General features: G+C 41.7%; 1 protein-coding gene and 1 long non-coding RNA gene across 2 annotated transcripts in view; one reads left to right on the forward strand and one right to left on the reverse strand.

Moving 5' to 3' along the window:
- Window positions 1–1462: 1462 nt before the first annotated feature.
- LOC138928311 (uncharacterized) lies at window positions 1463–10266 on the reverse strand. The gene is made up of 2 exons (XR_011444815.1): window positions 9952–10266; window positions 1463–9895 (listed from the first exon to the last, which is right to left on the reverse strand). It is a non-coding gene; the product is annotated as an uncharacterized lncRNA (long non-coding RNA).
- Window positions 10267–14047: 3781 nt separating this feature from the next.
- LOC108083632 (uncharacterized) overlaps window positions 14048–27030 on the forward strand; it is a 47509-nt gene continuing 34526 nt past the window's right edge. Inside the window, exons 1-2 of the mRNA XM_070285576.1 lie at window positions 14048–14243; window positions 17839–18026. Coding sequence (XP_070141677.1) covers window positions 18023–18026 — 4 coding nt within the window. The 5' untranslated portion in view covers window positions 14048–14243; window positions 17839–18022. The remainder of the gene's footprint in view (window positions 14244–17838; window positions 18027–27030) is intronic.

Genomic DNA, 27030 nt, shown 5'->3' on the forward strand with positions numbered 1-27030 from the left:
AACAGCGGGAATTGCTCCACATTGCAATTGAATTATTCGTCGGGGGCGACTGAAATTGCAGTGGAAAATGTGCTTAAAGAACTTACTTCGTACAGAAAGAGAAAAAATGTCTGAAAATTAACTGGAATATCTTTTATACAGATTCCCATAATAATTTATAGAAAATAATCAATGGAGAAGTTTGTTTTTACCTAGAGAAAGGAAAAGATCTCAAGATGATTTGGAATAAGTGTTATTATCTCTTAAAGTTTACAGATTTATATTTCTTAATATTAACCGAAAAACAGTCCAAACTTTTTCCGGTGTAGGTGGAAATCCAACTGCAACAGCAAACAACACTTCAAAAGCTTTTGTTAGGCTCCATGCGTGCGAGTGGGAGTTGGGTTTCAAGAGGCGGTTGTGTGTGTGAGGGTCGTGCATATTTCAAAACTAACAATTGTTATTGTTGCTGTTGTTGCAGGATGTACTCCTGCAACTATCGCTTTTGTTGGCCCGCTGCTCGAGGCTAAAACTTTTTTGCGCTGCGATGGTCCACTGAAATTGATTACCGATAACGCCGAAAAGGATAATGGACTTTTGTTGCTGCAGCTGCCGACAAAAAAAAAGCGAGCGAACGAAAAAAAGGACTGGTCGAAGCGAAAACTGAAACCCAACTAGTAAATGTGTGAAAAGCAAAAAGGAGAGCCCAGGAAAACCCAGGCACAGGCTAACCGGGAAAAGGGCAAACGGATTGGGGATTGGTCCTGGCCGTAGACAGCCAGGATATCCAGCTAACGATGGGCATATGCCGGCAAGTGGCAAGAAAAGGCGATTATGGTTAGAATGGCCAGAATGAAAGGGCGAAGGGGGTGGAAAATTGGGCGGGGAAGGGTGCCAAAGGGAAGCCACAGCACACACGCTTGTTAATCCCCACAGATATTGGAGTGGAAGATGAAACGCCGGCCAAAGTTTGCCCATATCTTCACCCCTTTGGCCACTTCTGACCAAACACAATTCACTCGAAAAACATTTGCGGAACAAAGCGAATAATTTGCTCGGGTTATTTGTGCATAAATTAAACGTAGACCTGTGTGTGCGTCCAGCATTCCACACATAGCTCATAATTATCCTGGGGGCCAGGATAGGTGGCTGCTGCGTTGTAACAAACACACTCACCGAGCGTTGTCCACCTCAACACGCTCTGTCTACTTTTTCTGCTCGGCAGGCTCAGGGAAAATGGGCGTGGGTTTTGTGTTGACATGAACAATGGTGCTACATAACTAATATTGTAGACAGAGATACTCTAGCTGGGGATATGGTAAATAATATGAATCAGACGAATGAAGTGTACCTATTGAAGATGAGGCTCCGATGTTATTGGCCTCAATCTAAACCCTCCCAACCTGTGAAGTCCATTCAGGCTCCACCCTTATACAACCAATGCTCTACATCCCCTTAGGTGCCCAACAAGATATCAAATTAGTTCATTTTCAAAGTCATATAATTGCAGGCTGAGATAATATTGAAAGACATTTTCCTAAATCTAATCCTTAAGCCTAAGTTTACGTTATTTACGTTACGAGACCTCTTATTGAGTCAGTTTGTTTTAGATCCAATGAAAGGAAATAAAATTTAAGATAAGAAAGAACGCTTTTTCCTTTTTTACTTTACATTAAATAGATTAACTTATTAATATTCTTTTGAATCAATTAGTTAATTAAGATGTGCAAACTATTTCAGAAGTCTTGGCGAAATTATAAGGATGGGTTCAGTTTTATTTTGTTGTTTTGCGGCTAGGCCGTACTCACGCTTTCTCCATCGACGTCAGCAGGCCTGATGACTGGTGATGTGTAGCTGTATGTGTTTTAAGTTATTTGAGGGACAAAACGATATTATAATTGCCAAATCTCCCAAAAAAAAAATTGCTAAATTACGACCGAAAAGGTTTATAAGTACGAATTCTTAAATCAAAAGCTCCTATATGCAAAATTAATTATATTTTAGACACTATCATTCATGTTTATCCGCTCCTGGAGCAGAGTGTGGGCCGGATCAGCCACCAGCTCTCAATACGGATATGTAATGCTACTTCCGTCGTTCGCGCTGATGAAGATGACACGCACTATGTGCGACAGGGATGGCCGCAATCCCTTGCGTGAGGCGTGAGCGGAACGAGACCAGCCCGCCAAGGTGTGGATGCGGCAGAGCGCACGCGATGTGGCAAAGATGCACGGCGATGTGGCAAAGAACGATGTGGCCACGAAAAAGACACACGGCGATCCAATAGGTGCGCCGAAGAAAAGCACGGTGATCCAATATGTGCACCGTGTGAGGGAACGGCGATCCAATATGCGCGCCGTGTGAGGGAACGGTGACACGTTAGCGAGGCGGTAAAGAAAATCCAAATCGAGGATCACCGCAATCGGCACGTGTATGGCCGCCGAAATGGGAAGCGCAGCCCCACGCTGTGCGTGCGAATGCTCCGATGACACGTGGCGTTGATCCCGCTGAGAAGCCACAGACAATGCCAACGATGAATGCCACAAATGACTGCCACCTCACGTGGTGGGCAATTGCTGGCAAAAACAATGCCGGTCGCTTGGACGACTCTGCCGATACGGCTGACGCTGTTTTGAAAAGGCAAAATTAGCACTCCGGCGATCGATTATTCACACAAGCTTACCAATATACGTTAGAGCACTAAATTTACTTAATATGGGTATGATTCGCTTTAACAAATACTGTCGGATCGACACGATGCTTGCGGATTTAGGATCGACAAAAATTAATCCGAACTCGGGGACGCCTTGTGAGAAAGAGAACGGAAGTGAGGGGATCCAATGTGACCGTGGCTTGCAAAAATCCTGTTCGCGAATTTTTGTGGTCTTTTTTAGGTCCTATCGCATATTAGCGATTTGGCAGGATCGTAACTTTAACAGCCCGGTTGTTTGAAAAATGTGGGCGATAAAACTTATCGAGTTGCCACACTGGCTCGATTCCCACAACCACAGCTTTGATTTTTAGTCCCTGTGATTAACAATAAAAGCTGAAAAAGGAATCAAGAGCAATCACCAGATATCCTTGGCATGAAATCTACCCAGTTCCTTTCCGTTCATGTCCTCTAAGAGGTAAATTGACTGTCCAATTCTTGCCTTCACTCGGGCCTTGATACCTACAGGAGCGAGTTTCGCATTAAAATCCTTTGCTGCGTTGCTAAGTACAAAATTCCTTTTGACTACTTCTTGGCCAACCTCAAAAGAACGGGGTCTTGTTCGAAGATTGTAAGACTTTTGGTTTGCCTCGTAAGCCTTATTCAAATGTTTGCCGATGTTAGAACGAATCCTTTGGAATTCGTCAGTTTTTGTCAGGCTTACTTCGCCTTCTGCAAGAAGGTTTAGTTTACGCAGCAGTTTGTAGTCATGACCGTGGGATATCATGTGTTGACCAAAAACAACATGATAAGGCGATAAACCGATGGATTGGTGAATCGAGTTACGAAGAGAGCAGTTGATGCTACTGAGAAATGTGTCCCATTCGCGTTGGTCGGTGCGAATATATGCTCTTAAAGCAGCATTGATTGAACGGTTGACTCTCTCAGCACTGTTGGATTGTGGAGCATAGGCACCAGTAAACATATGACGAACGCCATATTTCGAAAGGAAGTCAGAGAAATCACGGCTTTTAAATTGAGTTCCGTTATCACTGACGACTGTTTCGGGTACACCAAAGCATGAAAATATTTCATCGCGCAATATATTGATGACCACTTTAGCCGTAAACTTTTTCACTGCTTTTAGAAAGGTGAATTTGGAAAAGTGATCAAGAATAATCAATATTCCAATATTGCCGGACTTGGAGCGCGGAAATGGCCCTATAAAATCGAGATAAAGTCTTTGGAATATCCTTTCACTTTGCACTTGTGCTCCCATTGGTGGTTTTAAAGAATGGGTAGGATATTTTGTGGTCTGGCATGTTTCGCAATTTCGAATGTAATCACGAACGTTGATAACCATGTTTGGCCAATAGAAACGTCGTCTGATACGCTCTAGGCATTTGGCCATTCCACAATGAGCAGATGTTGGTTGGTCGTGAGCCGAACTAATTACACTTTGACGCAACGACTCAGGAACGAAAAGTTTCCAGCAATCGTCTGGTGAAACGTCATAAGAATTGGGGAACGTTGCACGATGATAGATGAACTCATCTATGACTTTGAAATCCGGTGATTTTAGAGATTTGAATTTGTCTCTGAGAGCGGAGTACTCTTCCGATTGAAAAGCGCTTGATGATAGGTCAATTTCGGGATAAATTTCAAGGTCTATTGCAGAGATGTCAATCTCTTCGAACGATCGAGACAAAGCATCTGCCACCACATTTTCGGTTCCTTTGCGATGTTCGATTTGGAAAGAAAAACCCTGTAGCTTGATAGCCCATCTTGCCAATCTACCGCTTAGATCCGATTGGTTCATTAGCCATCGAAGACTTGAGTGATCGGTTACTACCTTAAAGCTATGACCGTCAATGTACATTCTGAACTTTTTAATTGCTAACACTACAGCCATGCATTCGAGTTCCGTAACTGTATAGTTACGCTGGGCTTTGTTTAGCTTTTTGGACATGAACGCTATGGGACGCTCACAACCGGAATCGTCGCATTGAGCTAGAACTGCACCCACTCCATGTAGTGAAGCATCACACTGCAAAATGAATGGTTTGTCGTAATTGGGATGAACAAGGCAAGGAGCAGAGCATAACTTGGCCTTGATGTTTTCGAAAGCTTCTTGGGCATTATCGTTCCAACTTAGTGTTTTGCCACGTAGTTGTTCCGTCAGATGGAAAATGACTGTGGAATAGTTGGATATGAACCGCTGGTACCAACCAGTCATACCAAGAAATCTTCGGAGCTGTTTTTGGGTCTTCGGAACCGGAAATTCGCTCACGGCTGCGATTTTGTTTGGATTTATTTGAAGAGTACCTTCACCCACCAGGTAACCAAGGTAGTCTACAGTTTTCAGGCAGAATTGACTTTTCTGAACGTTTATTGTTAATCCAGCCTTACGCAATTGGGTAGCTACTTCGGATAAATGCAGAAGATGTTCTTCGAAGTTGTTTGACAAAACAAGCAGGTCATCGAGGTAGACTAACACATGCGATTTTAATTGATAGGGAATAACCAAGTCCATTAATCGGCACATGGTTTGTGGAGCGTTTGACAATCCAAAAGGCATCCTCTTGAATTGATATAGCGGACGATTCGGAACGGTAAAAGCAGTTTTGGCACGAGATTCTTGATCTAAACAGATCTGCCAAAAGGCATCTTTGAGGTCAATTTTGGATATGCAGTGTACGGGTGGAAGTCGACTCAGCAATCCATCCATTATAGGGATGGGGTATGCGTCCTTCACCGTGACTGCATTCAATTTCCTTGCATCGAGACAAAATCGTACCTTGCCAGGCTTGATGTGCAAGATAACTGGAGAAGACCAAGGCGATGAAGGAGCCTCTTCGATGACATCCATTTTAATCATGCGGTCGATTTCTTCACATAAAAGTTTTTCTTTAGCTGGTGAAAGTGGATAGAATCGTTGCTTTATTGCCTTTGCATTGGATGTGTCGATATTGTGCTCTAACAACCTAGTTAATCCTAAGCCCTCGTTCTCGAATGATGGAAAAAAGTCTATTACTTTCTGCAATTTTGATTTTTGTAAATCGGACAATCTCACATTATTCGAGTGTTCTTCCGGTTCACAGTTAATTTCGTTGATCGCAACTGTTTGCTTGATCGAAATGCCAAAATTTTGCCAAAAATCCATTCCGCATATAACTTCATGCTTTATCGAAGGTACTATCAGGAATTCAAAGTTGTCACTAATTGAGTTATAAGTCAGGGGAATGTGTATCGTGCCTGCAACATATTGCGATTGCCCATCAGCGGTTCTCACTACCGATTTAAATTTATTAAACGGCTTAGCTGAAATTATTTGTTTTGCTAGCTCACCACCTATAACGCTTTTGTTGGCGCCACTGTCCAAGAGAGCTAAATACGGTTGACCAAATATTTCTATGTTTGTAAAAGGCCGAATATCGCTTTTGTTTTGTGCGATTGAGGAAATCATAAAACGATTTAATGATCGCTTACGAGTCCAAAATTTACGAATTCGCCGTGAAGATCGCTGTTTGCGACGATAAACAGGATTAGCTTGCAAAATTTGGGATTTACGCTTTGCGTACTCCTGTACCCGCAAATGGTATGGGTTAAAAGGTTTGGTTTCTGATATGTCTGGTTGAAAGGTAGGCAAAATGGAATGAACATCATTTGCCACAAAATCTGGTTCTGTTGGTATTTTCGAAGCTAGCGGCGGACATCCGTTTTCTTCGCGTAACGAATGTCCTTCTTGGGGTTTTCCGAAACCGAATTACATTTTGCACAGTTGGGCTTATACACCTCCGGTGTTCCACAACCATAACAAAAAATACGACGAGGTTTAAGGCAATTGTGGTAACTGTGGCCTGTTTCCTCACAGTTCCAGCACTTAATTTTCTCAGCCGTCTTAACTACACAAATTTCATCCTCGACCTCACGTTCTTCCTCCGACTGAGATTCTGAATCTTCTTCCTGCAGAATTGCGTTAACGAAACGCTTGCTTGGGTTCGAACGTTGAATGGGCTTCATTCGGGTGTTAAGAAAGAATTCTTCGTGCCTGTGACACTCCTTTCGCAATGTTGCTAAGTTTGGGGTGTCAATGTGCAATAATTCGTGCTTGATCTCCGGTCTGAGATTATGACGAACTTCTACCGCAATTTCACTGTCCTGCATTGGTTCACGAAGGGAATCTGCGATGGAAAGCATTGCATCCAAAAAGTCATCAAAATTTTCCGTGTTACCCTGTTTGCGTCTACGCATGGCACATTTAATCTCACGATCAGATCTCTGATCTTGATATCTTTCCTTTAAACGCCTGCAAAGCAAGTTCCAATTCATGTTATCTGCCGATCTATGAACGCGCCAGTAAAAGGCTAATGCAGGGCCTGCGAACAGTAAGTTAGCAAAATGGGAGAGAAGTTCAAAGTTGCCGTTCAGGCATTGTGAAGTGAGGCAATTGACACGGTAAATAAAATCTTCTATAGCAATGTCGTTAGCTGAACCACTAAATTTAATACGCCAATTGGATATAATATTCGAAATTCTGTCTGGTCGATCCAGAGAGAGATCACTTCGATCACTGCGAAAATCTGGTGAATTCCTAGCCTGTTGAATGTTGTTTCGATCTGAGTTGGCATCGGAACCGTCTCGACTGAAATCTCGCTGCGGCTCACCTTGTCCATTATTGGCAAATGTGGACCTATTCAATTGTGTGAACGCCAAAGTTATTTGTTCTGTAACTGACTGTAGCATGTTAGCTTGGAAGGTCTGCATTGACTTCTGAATCAATTTTTCCACGTGATCTTCCGTTACCACCCTCGAGTCTGAGTTACCCTCGCTACGAATTTCCTGCAGTGAATTTTGCTCAGAACCACCGTTTTGCTTTGCCGCATTTCGCGACGCTGAACGTGTCTGTACCTTGTGTCCCTGAGATCTACTAAGAGGAGCCGAATGAGGTCCTACCTCGGGTTGAGAGAAAGTTTGGCCACACCTGGGGCATTTGTCGTTGTTCTTGCTATAATTGTCAAGGCAAAGCTTGTGGAAAGAATGCTTGCAACGGGCTTCAAGTAAATCCAGATTACACACTGGTCCGTTGCAGATGATGCAATTTGCAGACTCATCAGTCTGAAGATCTACTAAATTTTCATTGCTGTGTGTCAACATTTTTGACGCTTTTCGAAATATAAAACAAAAAAACGAAATGAGATACGGTAAGATAAGATAAGATACGATATAACGAAAACAAACTGGTCGTTCGAGATGAATACGATATACGATAAATGAGAAATGCAGTTTAGGTCTTACCCTGGGTAGTATAGCAATTGGTTGTGTCATTCAATAGGTACAAATGTTGTAAACGGAATGTAAATAAAGGGTAGTAAAATAAATATCAATTTATTTTGTCTTACCAATTAGAAGAGTAACTAGCCGAATCTATCCAGCCAGATAAAATCTCGATCCTAACTGATAAGAAGGTAGTGTTTGAATATTGAAATCCTGGTATAGAACCGACTTTGAATCAGAACTATAATTCCAAGGAATCAATTACTCAAATTGGAATGTTCTTTTAACTATAATGTTCGATTATTACCGAACTGATAGAAAAAAAACAGTTAAAAGTATTACATTTCCTCCGGTATGGCTCCGAACCTATCCAGATGCCATCAATTCCAGGACAGAATTTGAAATACTAAACGGAAACTAGAAGTGGATGGTTTGAATATTAACGGGAAGCTCGGCTGTCAAACGACAGGTGCCTAATCAGGCATCGGGCTGGCCTTAACGTTTGGGCGCCAATTAATTATGTAACAAACACACTCACCGAGCGTTGTCCACCTCAACACGCTCTGTCTACTTTTTCTGCTCGGCAGGCTCAGGGAAAATGGGCGTGGGTTTTGTGTTGACATGAACAATGGTGCTACATAACTAATATTGTAGACAGAGATACTCTAGCTGGGGATATGGTAAATAATATGAATCAGACGAATGAAGTGTACCTATTGAAGATGAGGCTCCGATGTTATTGGCCTCAATCTAAACCCTCCCAACCTGTGAAGTCCATTCAGGCTCCACCCTTATACAACCAATGCTCTACATCCCCTTAGGTGCCCAACAAGATATCAAATTAGTTCATTTTCAAAGTCATATAATTGCAGGCTGAGATAATATTGAAAGACATTTTCCTAAATCTAATCCTTAAGCCTAAGTTTACGTTATTTACGTTACGAGACCTCTTATTGAGTCAGTTTGTTTTAGATCCAATGAAAGGAAATAAAATTTAAGATAAGAAAGAACGCTTTTTCCTTTTTTACTTTACATTAAATAGATTAACTTATTAATATTCTTTTGAATCAATTAGTTAATTAAGATGTGCAAACTATTTCAGAAGTCTTGGCGAAATTATAAGGATGGGTTCAGTTTTATTTTGTTGTTTTGCGGCTAGGCCGTACTCACGCTTTCTCCATCGACGTCAGCAGGCCTGATGACTGGTGATGTGTAGCTGTATGTGTTTTAAGTTATTTGAGGGACAAAACGATATTATAATTGCCAAATCTCCCAAAAAAAAAATTGCTAAATTACGACCGAAAAGGTTTATAAGTACGAATTCTTAAATCAAAAGCTCCTATATGCAAAATTAATTATATTTTAGACACTATCATTCATGTTTATCCGCTCCTGGAGCAGAGTGTGGGCCGGATCAGCCACCAGCTCTCAATACGGATATGTAATGCTACTTCCGTCGTTCGCGCTGATGAAGATGACACGCACTATGTGCGACAGGGATGGCCGCAATCCCTTGCGTGAGGCGTGAGCGGAACGAGACCAGCCCGCCAAGGTGTGGATGCGGCAGAGCGCACGCGATGTGGCAAAGATGCACGGCGATGTGGCAAAGAACGATGTGGCCACGAAAAAGACACACGGCGATCCAATAGGTGCGCCGAAGAAAAGCACGGTGATCCAATATGTGCACCGTGTGAGGGAACGGCGATCCAATATGCGCGCCGTGTGAGGGAACGGTGACACGTTAGCGAGGCGGTAAAGAAAATCCAAATCGAGGATCACCGCAATCGGCACGTGTATGGCCGCCGAAATGGGAAGCGCAGCCCCACGCTGTGCGTGCGAATGCTCCGATGACACGTGGCGTTGATCCCGCTGAGAAGCCACAGACAATGCCAACGATGAATGCCACAAATGACTGCCACCTCACGTGGTGGGCAATTGCTGGCAAAAACAATGCCGGTCGCTTGGACGACTCTGCCGATACGGCTGACGCTGTTTTGAAAAGGCAAAATTAGCACTCCGGCGATCGATTATTCACACAAGCTTACCAATATACGTTAGAGCACTAAATTTACTTAATATGGGTATGATTCGCTTTAACAAATACTGTCGGATCGACACGATGCTTGCGGATTTAGGATCGACAAAAATTAATCCGAACTCGGGGACGCCTTGTGAGAAAGAGAACGGAAGTGAGGGGATCCAATGTGACCGTGGCTTGCAAAAATCCTGTTCGCGAATTTTTGTGGTCTTTTTTAGGTCCTATCGCATATTAGCGATTTGGCAGGATCGTAACTTTAACAGCCCGGTTGTTTGAAAAATGTGGGCGATAAAACTTATCGAGTTGCCACACTGGCTCGATTCCCACAGCGTCCACATTTGCTTTTGGTCACTGACCAAAGTGAACAAGATTTGCCCGTGCATTATCTGCAAACCAAATGGGGAACAAAAAACCGCTGAGAACAAAGAAAAGCTCCGGAAATCATCGAGGGGAAGGAGAATGGCAAAGGGATCGGACTAAAGCGGACTTTTGGCAATTTATAACATTTTGCTCATTTACTCATTGCTCATTTTGCCACACACACACACACTATATGGCTGCAGTGTTGTATGTGGCTGTGTGCGGCAACTTCCGGTGCCATGAAAATGGCGCCAGCTAGCGCAAAAAATGTAATAAAACATGTTTAAAAAACGAGCAAACACAAGTGAAGTGTCATTAAGCAGGAGGACAAGCCCCGGCGACAGGAGACGCAGAGAACTGGGAGGTGCTAAATGCAAAGTGAGCACACTTGAAGGAAAATATAAAATTTAAATATATTAAAACATTTAAACAATTTAAAGGCCAGATAATATTTAAAAAGTAAATAAGAAAATGAAGTATGAACAAGGTAAATTTATAAATTGATTCGCAATACAAATTTAAATGTATTTATATTAGCATATATTCTTCAATATTATTTTAATTCATTAATAAAAAATATTTTTTTGTATAAAATTAAAGAATTATTAAAGTTGTTTTAAAAGAATTTTTGTTAGAAAGAATATGATAGAACATTTTAGTACCTCAACTCTTCTCATAAAAAAATAATCAAAATAATCAACACTTTATCAGCTACTGTGAATATTTAAGAACAATTTTAAATACTTTATTCCTATACCATTAATTAATGAATTACATATTTTTATTAGTAATTGTTTTAAAATGTTAGCCAATAAGGACACTGCATCAATCATAATCTTTAACATAATAAAATATATTTGTTGTGATCTAATAATTGTAAAGTAATCTAAATTAATTGGAGTGTATTTTAGAGAAGGGTGAAGTGCGGGGTTTGCCGGGGACTACAAAAACACAGCGTGTTTAACGAGCCATTTGCCGCTTTGGCGCTGAACTTGCTAATTGAATTAGAGCCGCTCGCTCGCTCGCTCAGTGGCTCCTTCCTCCCAGGTTCACTGCCAACGAATGTGGATGTGGCTGTAGATGTGGACTCGGATGCGGATGAGAATGTCGATGTGGATGGAAGAGGAGCAAGAGCCGAAGCAGGATGCGCCGGCGGCAGGATGTGAGCCCTAACAACAACAAAGACGGGCGGCATGGCATGGGTGGCAAATCGGGAGCAAAGCGTATTTGGTTGCTAAACGCTTTGGCATGCCGCATGCCTCAGGGGCTCACCAAGGGACCCTCCCTCCGCCGTCTACCACATAGTCCGCTCGACAGCATCCACCACGCCCGCAGGATTCAATTAAGTGTAAGTGCGCCAGGCACACATCCCCGCCATAAAAGAACCAGCTCGAGCAGGACGAAGAAGGCAGAAGGCCGGCAACAGTTTCCCTCTAATGAGCAGCGAACGCTCGACACCCGCCAGAAACACAAAAAGGAAAACTTGCAAACTGCCGGATGCGTATAGATGGCCATAGTTATCGGGTATCGGTTATGATTAGCCCGGGTACTCGATGCCGATGTCGTAAAAGCTCCCAGGCAGCCAGTATCTCCCCTCGATTGGCACTCAATCGAGAACGATATGGCCGCAAGCTGAGTGACAGCCAGGCGGGACTTCCGCGATGGCACACTTAGATCCCCAGGACTATTCGGGGCGAACGATGATACAGCATATGTTGTACCTTGAGAATTAATCTACAACTGTATTTTCATACCAAGTTAACAAGGTTTTCCTGTCTTTTTCCAACCCAAATTCTTTTTAAAGTTCAACTCTTAACTCTTTATTTTTAGAAAGCAAAATAACAATTTATTCAGAGTCCAAATAATGCCTTTAAGTCCCTGATCACATGCCACCAACTTCTTAAGATGGCATTCAATTTGCCCCAACTCCTGCGAACGACATTAAGAAACCAAGCCCATATCCCAGGCCAAATGACACACATCCCAGAGCGAGCAGCAACAATCTTCCCACGCAAGGACAAACAAGGACGAGCCGCCCACTGATTTCGCATAATAACTTTGTCTCGTCGCCCATCGTTCATTGATAAAAATCGCAGCCGAGCCTTTCTCGCATCCCTTCCCAGTCACATCCTTAACTTTAACTCTCGTCCCGGAGGCACAGGGACACGCCCCTAATAGGGAAAGTGCCTAACTTGTTGTTATTTATGGCGCACATCCAACTCTGTATGGTGGTGTAATCGATCGAGCGCAGCGAAACTGCGTCAGAAAAAAAGTTGGTCATGTAATGAAATTATTCCCGCACAAGAAAAACTTTTAATTAGTTATAGCAAATGATTATTTGAGGAGCTGCCGCTGCCACTGCCACTGCTACTGCAGTAATTGCCACTGCCAATTGCAAGTGCGTGATGCTACGCGTGGCCAAAAAAAAAGGGAAAATAAAAGTTTGCCCTGTTTCGATTTCGTTGGGAAATTTATCAAACGCATTTTCGCCCGAAGGCCAAAACGCCGAAAGCCGAAAGTGGAAAATTGAAAATTGTTCGCAGGCCAAGGACGGGGCTATTTCATTATTAAATTCCGAAGGTCCTTGAAGGCACAAAGGACGCGGAAAGGGGAGTGGGCTGGTTGACATTTGGCTTTGGCTCGTTGACTTTTTGTGTATGGCCAAAAGAACAAAATAAATGAAAGGCGAAGGCAACAAGGAAAAATGACTGGAAACCAATCAGCGTGAAAATTGCTACCACAAATACACACACAGGCACACACACAGGCACACTATGTTACGGACAAAAACGTGTTCGAGTTATTCTTTGGGGCATTTGTGGTCTTTAAATTGAGTTGTGCAAAGTCATTTGCTCGACACGTGGCCAACTAATAATTGGAGGTTGTCGGTTAGTGCTGGAAGTGTAAAAATAAAGCTTTTAGATATTCTGCCTTAATTTATAATATAAATGGGCGAACATGTCGTATGCGTAATTTTTGGTAATTTAAGTTTTACAAAGTAATTTTCATGAGACAGCTTAAGCAGGCCATGTAAAATTTTAATATCAACAAAAAGCATTGCCATAAATATCTTGGCTATTAAATTAACCAGTTTACACCCTTGCTGTTGCTTTAAACTGAGACAGAAGAAATCCAACAGCCTCTTAAGTTTATTTCTAAGGTCTTACAAAGGTCAAGTAATGTCAGCGATATTGGACTAAAGTAAAGCTCCGTACAAATAGCATTACAAATATATTATAAAACATTTTCCCATAGGTCCTGCCAAGTAACTATATTAAAATTGACTTTTATAAACTAATCTGCTCGACACGTGGCCTGTCTTAGTAGCCATTAGAAATTTCAGTTAACGCCAAAAATAGATATCCACAATCAATCACGCGATTGATGGCTTCTCACCTTGCCAGGCCCACGTGGCGTATGCGTAACTTTATTTATAGAAGGCAGGACGAAAATACGAAAATGCCTGAACAGCCGAGCCGAGCAATGTAAACAAAGGCCACAAGCAGAGAGAGAGAGAGCGTGAAAAACAGGACGCAACAGTGTGATGCGAACTGTGACATAAAAGCGGGCGAGGCGGCGGGGAGTAAATTTATTTTTGGGAACTGCGCCTGCGCCGCCAACTGCTAAACTGTTACCAGTATTTAACAGGCAGTTTTAGCAGCATTTTGCTGCTGCCACTGCTGCTGCTTTTGGCCATGGCAACGCTTTGGGACCGAAGCTCAGTTCAGTTTTGGCAGCGAGCGCAGTTAGACGTTGAAAATTGCGGAGCGCCAATGATGCCACGCAAAGAAGCTACGCGACCGAGAAAAGCCAGAGAAAGTGTTCAGCAAAAATACAAATAAATATATCACAAATAATTCCCGCGAAAAGTTAACACAGAAAATAGTTTTAAAAAAAGTTGAATGAGCTTAATTCAATTTTGAGCCAGTGCGAATACAAGTGAGTCCCAGAGTCGGGTGTTGAGTGTGTGACCAGCATTCATTTGCGATGCTTGAAAATCAATGAAAGTGAAAGTGAAAACAGCACGCACACACAGACACAGGCACGCACACAGCTGCTGCTGCAAAACACATACACAGGGGAGTGAGCAAGAGAGAGAGAGAGAGAGAGCCGAGCGAGTTTTATTTTTGACGTCATTAATTCGCAAGTGTGTGCGCTCGCTGAGGTGTCAAATTTGGCAAATTAGCCTGACAAATTGCCAGCAATTAAAGCCAGAGTTTTGGGCCAATACTCGCACACTTAAACGCACACACGGACACGGCAGAGGCATGGCAAACACAAAAAGTGTTGCATAACCTGCAGGCGCCTCACAAACACCAATGCATCCACGTGTCCTTGAACGTTTGCATAAGCTGCGCTAGCTGCTTGTGGTTATGTCGTTGTCAGTCAGCCAGGACATGCACCCATTCCATTCACCTCCTCAATCCCCTGGCATTGGCACATATTTTCGCGAACCGAGTGTGAGTGAGTGTTTGAGTGTGCGAGTGTTTATCTTCCGCCCGCAAGCATAAACAAAAATTCATGGCACGCCATAGCAGCTTTGTGGAAAAAATGGAACCCCTATGAGAGCCACCCAGTGACTGAGTGATGACTGGGGAGCGCGGTGCGGTTCGGCGAGCAAACACACATTTCTAGGTCGGGTCGCATTTTTAGGGTTAAAGGTTGCCAGGGCAGGTTGGATGCCATTTATTACAAGACCGTACACGGCGCGAAAGCGAAAACAGCAGCAGTTTGACAAAGTGATTTGAGTTTATTAATTGTGCAGCATTCATAGGTCTTACCAGTTGGATTTGAATGCTTAACTCTTGGAGAACTTGTTGAAAATAATGATAAATGATAAGTATTTTCATTTTGGAAGCTTACAATAACTCCTTAAATATTCATAAAAGTTATATACTCGTTTTAAGATCTTAAAACATTTTCCAAAGTTTGTCCAAAAACACATTTTAAATTGTTATGATTTGGAATAGAAATTACTAACTTAAAATATTAATATTTTTATTATTAATATATTTTGTATATTTTTATTAAGTTTCTTCTCTGTGTACCCGTATGTGTGCAAGAGTTTGCTTGTGTAGTTTTTGCGTAATTGGGTTGGAGCGAGTTGGACGAGTCCTTGAACTAGTGCGCCACATAAGCGAGCGTTGCACGAACCTGCGTCACATGTCCTTTAAGCTGGCGCCCCTTTAAGCCAGGTTTTCACCCTTATTTGGCGTATTCCCTCGATATCCTTATCCTGATAGTGCACATTAGGCAGCTGAGACAGCCCAATGGTTATCGGGTGCTCGGCGTTATTTACGAGCTGATGCTGTGGGACTTTAGAGTCGAACCCTTTCCCTCCACAGCCCATTAACCAAATTGCCCCAAAATGCTCAAATGTTTTAAATTATTTAAATGCCACAGACCTCACAGATGAGCAGGACGGCTTCAGAGGCTGAGAGACCGGCCTTGCGGCCAGTTGAAAACTTCTCGGAGGCCGCAAAAGATGGCAAACAAAGCGAAAGACCTTGGCAAATACCGAAAAAAAAAATAAATAACCAGTCCAGGAGCCATGGACCATGGACCAAGGGCTATGCCAATGCCACGCCCCCCCTCGGGCGACTCATAAATCTTGCTTAGCAACGCTCAAGTGCCTCCAAATTTTGAGGAGAGGGCCGAAAATCGGACGGGGATTCCAGGGGCATGAGCATTATAATATCTGCGGTCCGCAAAAAAGGTTCGCCAACTTGCAAAAGGATTTCGGCCGAGGCTTATATGCGGCATTTTAATTATTTTAAATTGAACAAAACTCAAATGGGGAAGGCCAGCAACCGGTTCACTGGAACGTGGCCAATCTGAATGGCGGTAATATAATTATTCCGGCTGCCATTTTCATTAACAAATCGGGAGTTATTGAAGCGGCCATTTTTATTTTTAATTAAAATGACATTTGGACTTTCTGACGAGGGTATCGTCCTAGCAGAAGGGCGTATTGGTTAAAAGATAGACGGATATTGAAGTCCTTTTTGGAAGATATATATTAGTAGCTATAGATATAAATATATAAAAAATACGATTTTAATTTTAGTTTGTTTATTTTTTGATATTAAATAGTTTTAAATAATATTAAAAAGCTTCATATACCATAAAACTCGTTTTGCCATTTTCCGTATTAATTAATTTTAAAAGCGGAAAATTAAAACATAAACTTCATTATACAAAGAATACTGTTAAGCTTTTAATATCTTGAAAAAACTCTAGATTAATCCCAAACTTTTAGGATTATCACAAACTTTTTCACAGTTATATCCTCGAACAGATAACAACTAAAAGTTAAACATGCTTGCTAATTTTTTGCTTGGAAAAGTTTCCTACATTTCCGTAGAGAGAAGAGGATAATTAAAAGTCGAGAAACTCGCATCATGCTGACTTGTTCTTTAATTGGCAGTTTCTTTCCCACTGGCAAAAGTAGTTAATAACTAGTGGAAAAATGATAATGCCGGCACGGTGTATATAAATAAACTGTGGCCATAAAAATTTAATCAACCGTTTTGTATTAATCTCTTTAGTGGCAGCGAAACGGGCGTTAATATTTATTGTGCGCTGCATAAATTCCGTAAGAAACCAGCCAGCAATTTATTAATTGCATACGAATTCCATTCACAAAGCAGCGTCAGCCAAGAGGGGTAAAGGAGGGTGAAAGCATTTACCGCAAAGGCAGATTACACCAACTATTCGAGAATTATTATGCCTTTGATATATGTGTACATATATTAAATATGCAAGCTGTAATTCAAACTTTAATGGGGATCAAAGTTTGTAAAATAGGTTGAAGTTTTCGCATCTTCAATTAGTTAAAGGGATTAATTAAGTAGCGCAATGTAAATATGTTTATTGGTTTATTTTATTCTGGTCGTGAGCCTGTAATAACATTTCTAGTATTACAAAAAAAAACCCCCCTTATTTTCTCAAGGCTTCAAAAGTTGTTACACAGGAATTATCATTGAAATTTAATTCAATTTCAGTTGATTCATTCCATTCAGTCAAAGTTTATCCATTCGACACAGCATCTGGCAATCAATAATGAATTGCTGGAATGGTGGCCAGAGGGAAATGCCGAAGTGGCCCATTGAGCAGACATGGGAAATTCGAAAATAATTTGCATAAATTATCGCAACAAAGCCAAAATGGCGCCGGAATAAAAATGCTCGGAGGCAAATATTTTTGGTAGAATTTAAATAAATGCCATAAATAAATTAAAATTAAAACCTAAATTGCATTGAGGCTGTGTGCGTTCATCTGTGTGCTATTTCGAGTGCTGTTCTCTTTGGCGAAGCACTGGTCAATCCGATAAATAAACAAATTAAATATGCACATTTAAATGGCAATCAAAAGCAGCGACAAATTCCTAGTTCCCAGCCTGGGAATACCAAACACAACTACACCTAAAACAGCAGCAGATGGCATGTGTCCTGGGTCCCTGTGTGTGTGTGAGTCCTGGCGGCAATAACAAATTCGTATTGTATCTGTTTTATCTGTTTTGTGTGTAATTCAGCATTCGAAGCGCTAAACGAAACGCAAACTTCAAATAAAACTGTGAATTATATTACTATTAAGTTCATCCATTTCATTTTGGTGCTAACCAACATGCGCGACTAGGCGTATACGTGATAAAATTCAACCAAAGCCAATCCATTAAGGCAGCCAATTCGACAACCAGCATTGTTGCGTCTTTTAAAATGAGTAAGTAAAAAATCAAGTTGTGAAAAAAAATGTATATGAAACCTTTTACTTTTATAAACTATAGTTAAGGTTAACTTTAGATATGTAAAAAGCCTTTGTTTTAGGATTTTTTAGTTTAGTTAAAGGGTTTTGCAGTCAATAAGCTGATGGACCTTTGTAGAAAGTGACTTTCAATTAATATTTACCTTTATGAAACTCACTTTTTTATGGCTTTAATAAGATCTTTACAGTAAACATTACCTCTTGCCTCTAGTTATTTCTATTTTCGCAGACTTCCAAGCTCTGAAAGCTACTTAAGTTGCCTGATTTTCCCCCATCAGCTTGCTTTTTTCCCCACTTAAGAGTGCATTGTCTATGTAAATAGTAAATTAGTGCTTGAAAGACCTTAATTGAAAGTCTTTGATTGCCAGATGCTTTATCTAGACAGATTGAAACGAGTAACCTGTTTTCGAGGATAAAAATTTATCAGACAAAGAGGCAAAGAAATTCATTACAGGCAGATTATTGATTCATGGACACCAAGTACCGAATATCTGGTTAAACAATTGTCTGCTAAATCAGCAATTAAAGTTCGTTCATGAAGACTCTTAATTATGGGATAATTTGCTTGTTACACAATTCGCAATGCGTGTACCTCAAGCTCCTTCAAGCCCCAACCGCACAAACTCAATTAGGGAGCAACGCTTTTTGCTAAATTTACCAAAATACAATGTAATTCAATTTTCTTAAATGCTGCACATTGAACACCGGACGGGACTGTGAAGGATACAAACTGAAGCAGGCCAGAAACAGAAACAGAAACAAACTGGGACTGAGACAAAGACGAAGACCTAAGCGCATTAAAGTTGGATCCTTGACAGGCGCGGGGGAAGGACAAGGCGGAAACGGAAACGGGAGCGTCGGAGAGGAAACAAAACAGAAGCCGAGAAAATGGCAAGTGCGGGGGAAACGGAGTCCTGCCCGGATTTACTTGTCAGAGTTGTGCCAGCTTTTGTCTGCCAGTCAGAGACTCCTCAGAGCTCAACTCCTCCACTACCCGCCTGCCGTGCGGTGGCCAATGTTTATTGCATATCAATTAAGAGCTAGTCAGGAGCCAGATGCCAGGAGCTGCCCTGCCATTTGCAAGTTCGACACCCAATGGCACACAGAAAAAAAGTAACATCAGCGAACAGAAACTTTCTATACCAGAGATTTATAACAATTTTAATACGCACACTTGCCAAAGTCGCTTTGGCACTAAGACAACTTTGATTATAACTTTTAAGGATGCACTTGGACAATATATAAGCTTGTGGCTATGGTAAAATAATTGAATAAGATAATAATTTCCACAAATACATAAAATGTTTTAAAATTATGCTATCATTTTCGATAGAATTTAATTTAACTAGTTGACATTTTTCCTCAGTAAAAGAACTAACCTGAATGAGTTTTTTTTAATCAAAAACTTCATTTACTCAAGGGGTTTGAAGCAAAAGTCAGGACAGAAACGATAGCAAATCAATCACACAAATCATTTTATGTGCAGCCGAGGAGGATCAGGACCCGACGGACCAAGCTGAGGCCGCAGAACGTGACGAACATTTGTGCGAAACTTTGCAGGATTCAAGGATGCGTGTGGCTGTGTGTATATGTATGCCTGTTTGCATTCGAGTTTGTGCTGGGAATACTAGCTGCTTGCTGCCTTCTGCCTGTCAAAATCAACTTGAGCGTGCCATAATTTCCACGCCGAATGAGTTCAAGTAGAGCTGCCGCATCCTCCGGCCAGCTTTTGCAGCTGGAGCGGCTTGTCCCAGCTGCTACTGCTGCCACTCCTGTGTGCTCCGTGCCCCTCCTTGAGTTTTCCCGGGGCTGCCGCGCACGTGTGCGCAATTAAAAATGCAGCTTGCGGTTGTCGGGCAAATACCCGTCGCCCGACACCCGGCAAACCCCCCTTTTAGCCAACTGCCAACTGACTGCTCCAGTGACACACAAAGCATAAAGAGACTTGAATATGTGGCGCACTCATTTGGCCGGCTTTTCAGTTCAATTTGTTGTTTGTCTCTCCGCTCTGCCAGTAATTAAATTAATGCCCGAATCGGGAGCACCACGGCGTATACGTAATTTCAATTTCACTTTTTACTCGCTTGTGCCGCAAAAAGCGAAATGAAAGAACGAAGGAAACAAATGGGCATGGGCAGCCAGGCAGGCAGCAACAAAGCAACACCAAGAGCCGAGAGAAGCATTCACCGCCATCCAAATCCCTGACCTGATTTAGCAACTTCTGCCCGTTCTCCTCCAGCTGCAGTTTCGCTGGATGGCAGTGTTTTTCTTTCCTTGGCACTTTTTTGCAGCATTGGCTTTTGCTTTCCGTTTAGTTACCTCTCCCATCTGCTGTTTACTTTTTATGCCAACTTTCCATTTTTATTTTGCCCCGAAAAAAAATGTCGCCCGTCTGTCTGCAAGCCGAAAAACCAACATTCAGCTGCGAGCAGCCAGCAGCCAGCATTGAGCCTGTGAAAATGCCCCTCTGTCTTCCGTTCCACTTGCAAATGGTATTAGAACATTTCATTGCTCGACAGCGCAATGGAAACGTGCCCAAGTCCATGTCCTGGCTTCGGGAGAGGAGCCAGAGCAGGAGCAGTAGCTAACGCCGGGTAGCTTCTCCTAGATAGCAGAGCTGCCCTGCAAAATGCCGAGCGAAATCTATTTTTAACAATTTGCAGCCTCGGGAAAGTCGCTGCGACGTCATGTGCCAGCGATTAGGGTCAGCGGGAGAGAGTTCTCGTCCAGTGAAAGGGTATTAGCAGGATTCCTTGGTTTCGTTTTAAAGGATTAGAAAGCTAGACAAAACGTTATCATTACTCTAAGAAGAGAGAAAGAATTCTGTGGGATTTCTGAGAAAATAACACCTCTTTGTTGCTCAAATGTAATTTATTTTAATCTTGGCTTTTACTTCTCTGCTTTGAAAATTTGCTTAAAAGAAAGTATTTCATGACTTTAAAATGGGTGAAAATAAATAAGTAAAATTATATTAAAATGTTAAACTACATTTAAGACCGGAAATACCCCTGCTATTCGCTCGGATATGCATAAATAATTTTACATCCATTTTTAATACAATCGATTTCATTATTTTAGTTCAAGTCAGCCAAGTAATTTATGCAAAATCCATTTTCCGGCTTTTCAGGGTAAGCCAAACTTCACTCTGGAAAATTCGCATGCTCTTCCTGCCCCGGTTTCATTTGTTTTTTCGCCCGGCTTTGTGTTTTGTGTGTTTTCTGCTTAGTCGAGTGCAAGATCAGCTAACTTCAATGGCTCCAGAGTCAGGGGCTCCTGCAGCTGGGACTGCGGGAAAGCGAGGGCCGGGCCATAAACATAAACTTGCATTATGGCCAAGCAAATAAAACTGCAGCCAAATGACACGTACAACTGCCACAGATCCGTGGGATGGGGCGGGGGAAAAAGGGATTTGGGTCTCGGTTGATCGGGGAAATCAGGAAAATCAGGGAAAGCCCGGACAAATGCGGGATAGGGGAGATGTGCTACAAGTGGAGGGGGGACGAATTCTGTGCGATTTACTGCGACTTTGCTTTCGGTTTTTATTTTGCTTTATTCTCGAACGCCTTTTTCAGGCCATCGATTTTGCCAGTCGACATTTTCTCTTGTTTTTCCCCCCAAAGAAGAAAATGCGGAAAAGTGTGTCAATGAAATTGGTGTTGCTCCGCCGCTGTCTCTGCCTCTGTCTCTGCATTGTCAACAGTTTTTTTAAAGCCCCGCCAGCTGATGATAATTTGTGGCTGCCAAATGGAGGGGCAAACGAATTGAAATTCTATATGAAAATGGAATCAAGTTGGCACGAGATGCCACACATAGTATCCACATCCTATCTAGCATTTGGGAAATCAAGCTGGTATCTTGTGCTGGTACTGTGTTTAATTTAATGAATTGATCATGCGAAAGGCCTTTGTGTTGGCAACAATATTTGGTCAATTTCTCGAACTGATTGCATTGATTTCTCCATTTGCCACGTTGCGTATACGCAACCAGCCATAAATACGCACATTATGTATGCCAAACACACGCACACACACCCCACCTATACATATGCAAATATTACGACTCAAAGGGAAGGACGAAGGCCAATAAAATGCAATTGCAAATTTATACAAATGTCTTCGAATTATTATTGTGGCATAACCGAGTTCTGGATACGTTTCCTTGTCGTTCGTCTCATTGTCGTTTTCTCTGTGTAGTATATGCCTGGCAATTTCAATTTAATTGTTCTATTTATGTGAGCGTGTGCCCTGTGTCTGGATGCACTGAAAAATAAACTAGGAATAGGTATATTAGTTAACTAATATTATTATTTTGTTATATATATATATATTTCTGTATATTCCTATAAAGGATCTTAACGCAGCATGATTTTTTGTAGAGATAATTCTTTAAAATGTGTTTTAAAATGTTCCTAAAACAATTTTAAATTTATTATTTTAATCATTGATACCCTTTGACGAATATAAAAACATTTTTTTATTTTTAAATATAACAGTACTTAAAGCTGTTATAGCCAATCTTTTGGAAATCTTCACATAATTTTAGTGTACTTTAAAAACAATAATACAAAAATTTAAAGTTTTAAAAATTTAAACTAGATGTAAACCCATAATTTAAAGACAATACAAATTTTCCCAATGACCACCGAATTTCTTCAAGTGCATGCGTGTGTTGTCCTAGTTCGTTTGGGCTGTTGTGTATGAATTATGGCAGGCATAAGCAAATGGCGTCTTTGCCAGCTTCATCGGCTCCTTTTGTCCTCTGTGTTATGTGTTTATTTTTATTTGCCCGAGGATTTGCCCCACCCTCGACGTAAAGGAAAAGACGTTGTGTTAATGGCGAGCATATCCTTATTACATATATCCTGCCGGATTGCCCTGGCACGTTTCTTTAGCAGCGAGCTGGCTCTAATAAAGCTCCAGGACCTGCCCCGCTCTCCGCTCCCAAATCCCCTGCACCAGCTGCCCCATTACGCACCACAAAGAAGCGAAAAACAACAAACTGGCAATGAGAGAAATTTTCTTTTAAACACAAAAGTAAACACAAATATCCAAACACACACCCCCACCCACACATAAACAGATACAAATACAGAGGGTCCTGCAAATAAACAAGTTTTTCTCCGAGAGGGAGATCTGCCAGAGTTTTTATAGCCACAAAACAATTTGCTTTTATTTATGATTACACGAGGCCCCGCAACAGGAACAGCAGCAGCTACAGAAATATTTATTTATTCGGTTATAAAATAAGCTCCACTGAATTTACAATCGAATAGTGGAAATTTTTTTCCAAATGAAATTCAATAAGAGGAGCACAACTGCATTTAAATCGAAATCAGCAACCGGAAATATATGCTATGCAAAGTAATGTCGGAGTAAGAGGGTTTGTGATTCAGAGAAGGGCAATCCACAAGGTAAATTTACAACGATAAATTATCGTTTTGAAAACTTAAAACTACCTTTCTGATAGTAATAACAATTATTGTTATAGATTAAAACGATGTTGCTCACTAAAATATTTACAACAGGTTAAATTTTTAATAAAAATGTTAAGTGCAAATTATACATCGCATTTTGATGTCATATTACTTTTCCCATCTCTAGGAACTGCATAATTTGCATACGTGTTTCCCAGTTTGTTTGTGTGGTTTTCCTCGGACAGAGGACTTTCCTGCCAACATCATTGCCTCAACTCGAGCTTCTCGTGCTGAACTCATTCCGGAGTCATAAAGTTGGTCACATTTAAATTAAAATTCAACTTTCGCACGCCTCGAGTGGCAGCAGATGCACTGCAGCAGCTTTTTTTTGGGGAGGGGGGTGAGTGTAGCTCTGGACTTTCGACTGTGTAGATGGAGGTTGGAGACCGGGAACTGCAGCTCGTAATGAGACGCTGCACTGCAGGGAAAACTCTTTTGCCAAATTGTGTTTGCCCTGCTGATTGCCGTTAAAATGTTGGTCAAAATGTAGGAAATAGACTCGGAAGCTCTGCTCGAGAGATGTCTTTACCAAGCAGAATGGGTTAAATGTTTAATTATTTTTAATGTTAATTTGTTCAAGTTTTACAGATGTTAAGCTGCCGGAATAATAACTTGAAAGTTGCTTGACTGAAACTATTTCAAGCATAAGAGTGTAGATTATTTAGGGAGCTCCAGAGATTACTGAAGTATTGAATTGAAAACGGTCATTTGTATTCTTTCCGTAACTGTTCTTCGCAAAACAAAGAAAATATATTGGTAACTTTATTCGTTGTAATCGATACTCTCCCTCCCGTACATCTAATGGAGCAACTAATTCCATTAAGGCACCCATAAAGCACCTTTCGGTTGTGTCGTGCCAGCAGGCCATGGTAATTCCGTATCATTATCGCCCCGACCCGACCCGGACCCGGACCCGACGGAATTGCCTAAATACCTCTACCATGGCAATCCTAAGTAGCATCGATTTTGGTCGAGACCCGGCTTTGCACTTTCCACTTTTCGTAGAGGCGGCCTCGAGTGCTGACTGTGTGGTAGGTAATATGTGCCGTAATAGCCTATCCAAAATCGATTTGGGCCAAAGCAGCTGCCTGAAAGCAGCCTCTTCAAACGTAAATCCTCCCTTGCAGAGCCCCCATTTCGACCTGCCACGCCCACAATTTCATTTAATGCATGCTTAAAAGTATGCAACGCTTATTTATGGCCACATTTTTGCATATGCATATGAGTGAGTGTGCGTGCGGGTGCGGGTGCCTGTGAGTGTCTTTGTGAGCTTAAATCTGTGTCAACGGCAGCTGCAACTATATCCCATCCTCCTCCTCCCGTCCATTTTCCCTTCCGCCCACCTGCTTTTCCTTCTACCAGTTGCATACTCGCCGGCATTGTTGCCGTAGCTGCAGTTGTTGCGGTCCATGTTTGTTGCATGTCGCGTTGACATTTTTGCGCGGTGACATTTTTCCCCTCGCCCTCCGCCCAGTAATTCATATTTACTGGAGAGAGAGAGAGAGAGAGAGAGAGAGCTACGAAAGTTATCAGATGCAGTCACCCGTCACGACAACAGTAAAAAATACAAATTATGCGCAATTAAATTAAACACAACTTGCGTAGCTCCCACTAAGAACAGTGTAAATGAAATGCGAATATGTTTCGTGCAGCGGGTATGTCCATTTTTTCTGCAATTCGCAATTTTCCATTTAAATTATTGAAATTACAGGAGTGGAAAAACGAATGAATTTCCTTCGGGCGTTCTGGGGTAAATTATCATAAGCTTTAAAGAAATACATATACATCCTGCAGGTTCAATTGAATTTTTAAATGTATGAAATGTTAAAGAAACCATCACGAAAATTCCATTGGGTTTGCAGGTTTCATAATTAATAAACTTCGTTATGGTTTGTACATTTTAAATGAAGAATAAATCAGCACTTGAATCATCTCTATTATCAATTAAATAATAATTAGTGTTAAATGCATTAAATTAAACCATAAATTGGCAAGCTGCAGGAAAATCAAATTATATTTCAGTATGTGTACAGATTATGGTGTAAATAATTTCATTGAATAGTCCGTAAATCAATAAATAACTTGCTTCACACTTTTGATATTTAAAAGTATATTTCAAGGACCCAATAGAATTCCTTTGTATTTGCCACCAGGCTTTGGATAATTCCTTTGCTTAAATTATTTCTTAAATGCATTTTCAGGGTGAAAGCCTACAATTTGAATAATTAAATGACTTTTGCTATGAGTTTTCAGTTTATTTCCTTGCCACACCAACGCCGAAATTTTATTTGCCTTTCGCAGAGCACTTCTGGAATGCTTTCCTTTGCGGGGAAAAGTCAGAAATAGCAACCCAAATCGATGGCATAATTCGCAAAGTGCGCCAAACAACAAAGAGCGCAAACAAAATGGGAATGCAGAAAATAGCAATCAGCATATGCAGAATGAATGGAACATAAATCCCTCTCCGCCGCATTCCCGGCCATACCTACCGCCTTTATCCGGCTCCTCCTCCTTCTCCTCTTCGCGGCACGCCCCAGCACCTTACCCATTTTCAGGGCGAGGAGGCGGAAACAAAGAAGCCTGCGAAAAAGAACTCAAGGATACGCTCTCATCAGATCGCACAGAGCAAAAAAATAAAGAGACGAAGTAAAGTGGCGAGGTACTTGAGCCATGCATGTGCTGCAATGTAAGGATGCTAGGGGCCGAGGGATGCCTGGGATTCGGGGGATGCGAAGCCACAAAGCAAACATATTTTCATTTTAAGCGCTTCGGCATAAGGGAAAACTCATTAGAGCGCTGCGAAAATAACCAGGAACCCAAGACGCCGGCTAAAAGGCTGAAAGCCAAGAACACAGACAGAAAGACAGAGAGAGAGCCAGGAGCAAGCATGTGAAATTGAAAATTTATAATATCCGCTTTCTGGCAAGGAGCAGAGGGGGTGCCTCAATCGCTGTGTTGATGTTTTCATGCGGCAAGTTATCTATGAGCGGGATGGAGTGCAGCCACTCGAAGGCAATGAGGAATCTCTTATTTTATTAAAAACTTAACAAGCTAAAAAGTTGCCAAGTGGCAGAGCAAGGACCATTAGACCTCTGTGTGAGCTTGTATATGTGAGAGTTGTCTCGTCGGCAGTTTCCGTTTCCTTGCCATTGCAGCGGCATTAGCAGCACTCAAGGACACTTTTGCCGGGCGGAAGTAGACAAGCTTGACAAGCTAGACAAACTTGCCGGCAATCCTCCTCCTCCTGCTCAGTCTCCGACATCGTATCCTGAGAAAATCCAGCATTAAGTTAATTTGCAACGTGCTAAGGGAAGAGTCAAGAAAAGTATGCTACATTTTTCCCTTCCCGGCATCCTGCAGCATCCCTTCATTCTGGCCCCATCGATGAGGTAATTCCGCGCTGATTTGCTGCGATTGGAAGTGCAGTCACGGCCTGCAACTGGAACTTGAGCGCTCCAATCCCCACCCAACAACAAACCCCTCCTCCAG

Source organism: Drosophila kikkawai, chromosome 3L, assembly GCF_030179895.1.
Source record: "Drosophila kikkawai strain 14028-0561.14 chromosome 3L, DkikHiC1v2, whole genome shotgun sequence".
NCBI classification, from domain to species: Eukaryota; Metazoa; Arthropoda; class Insecta; order Diptera; family Drosophilidae; genus Drosophila; species Drosophila kikkawai.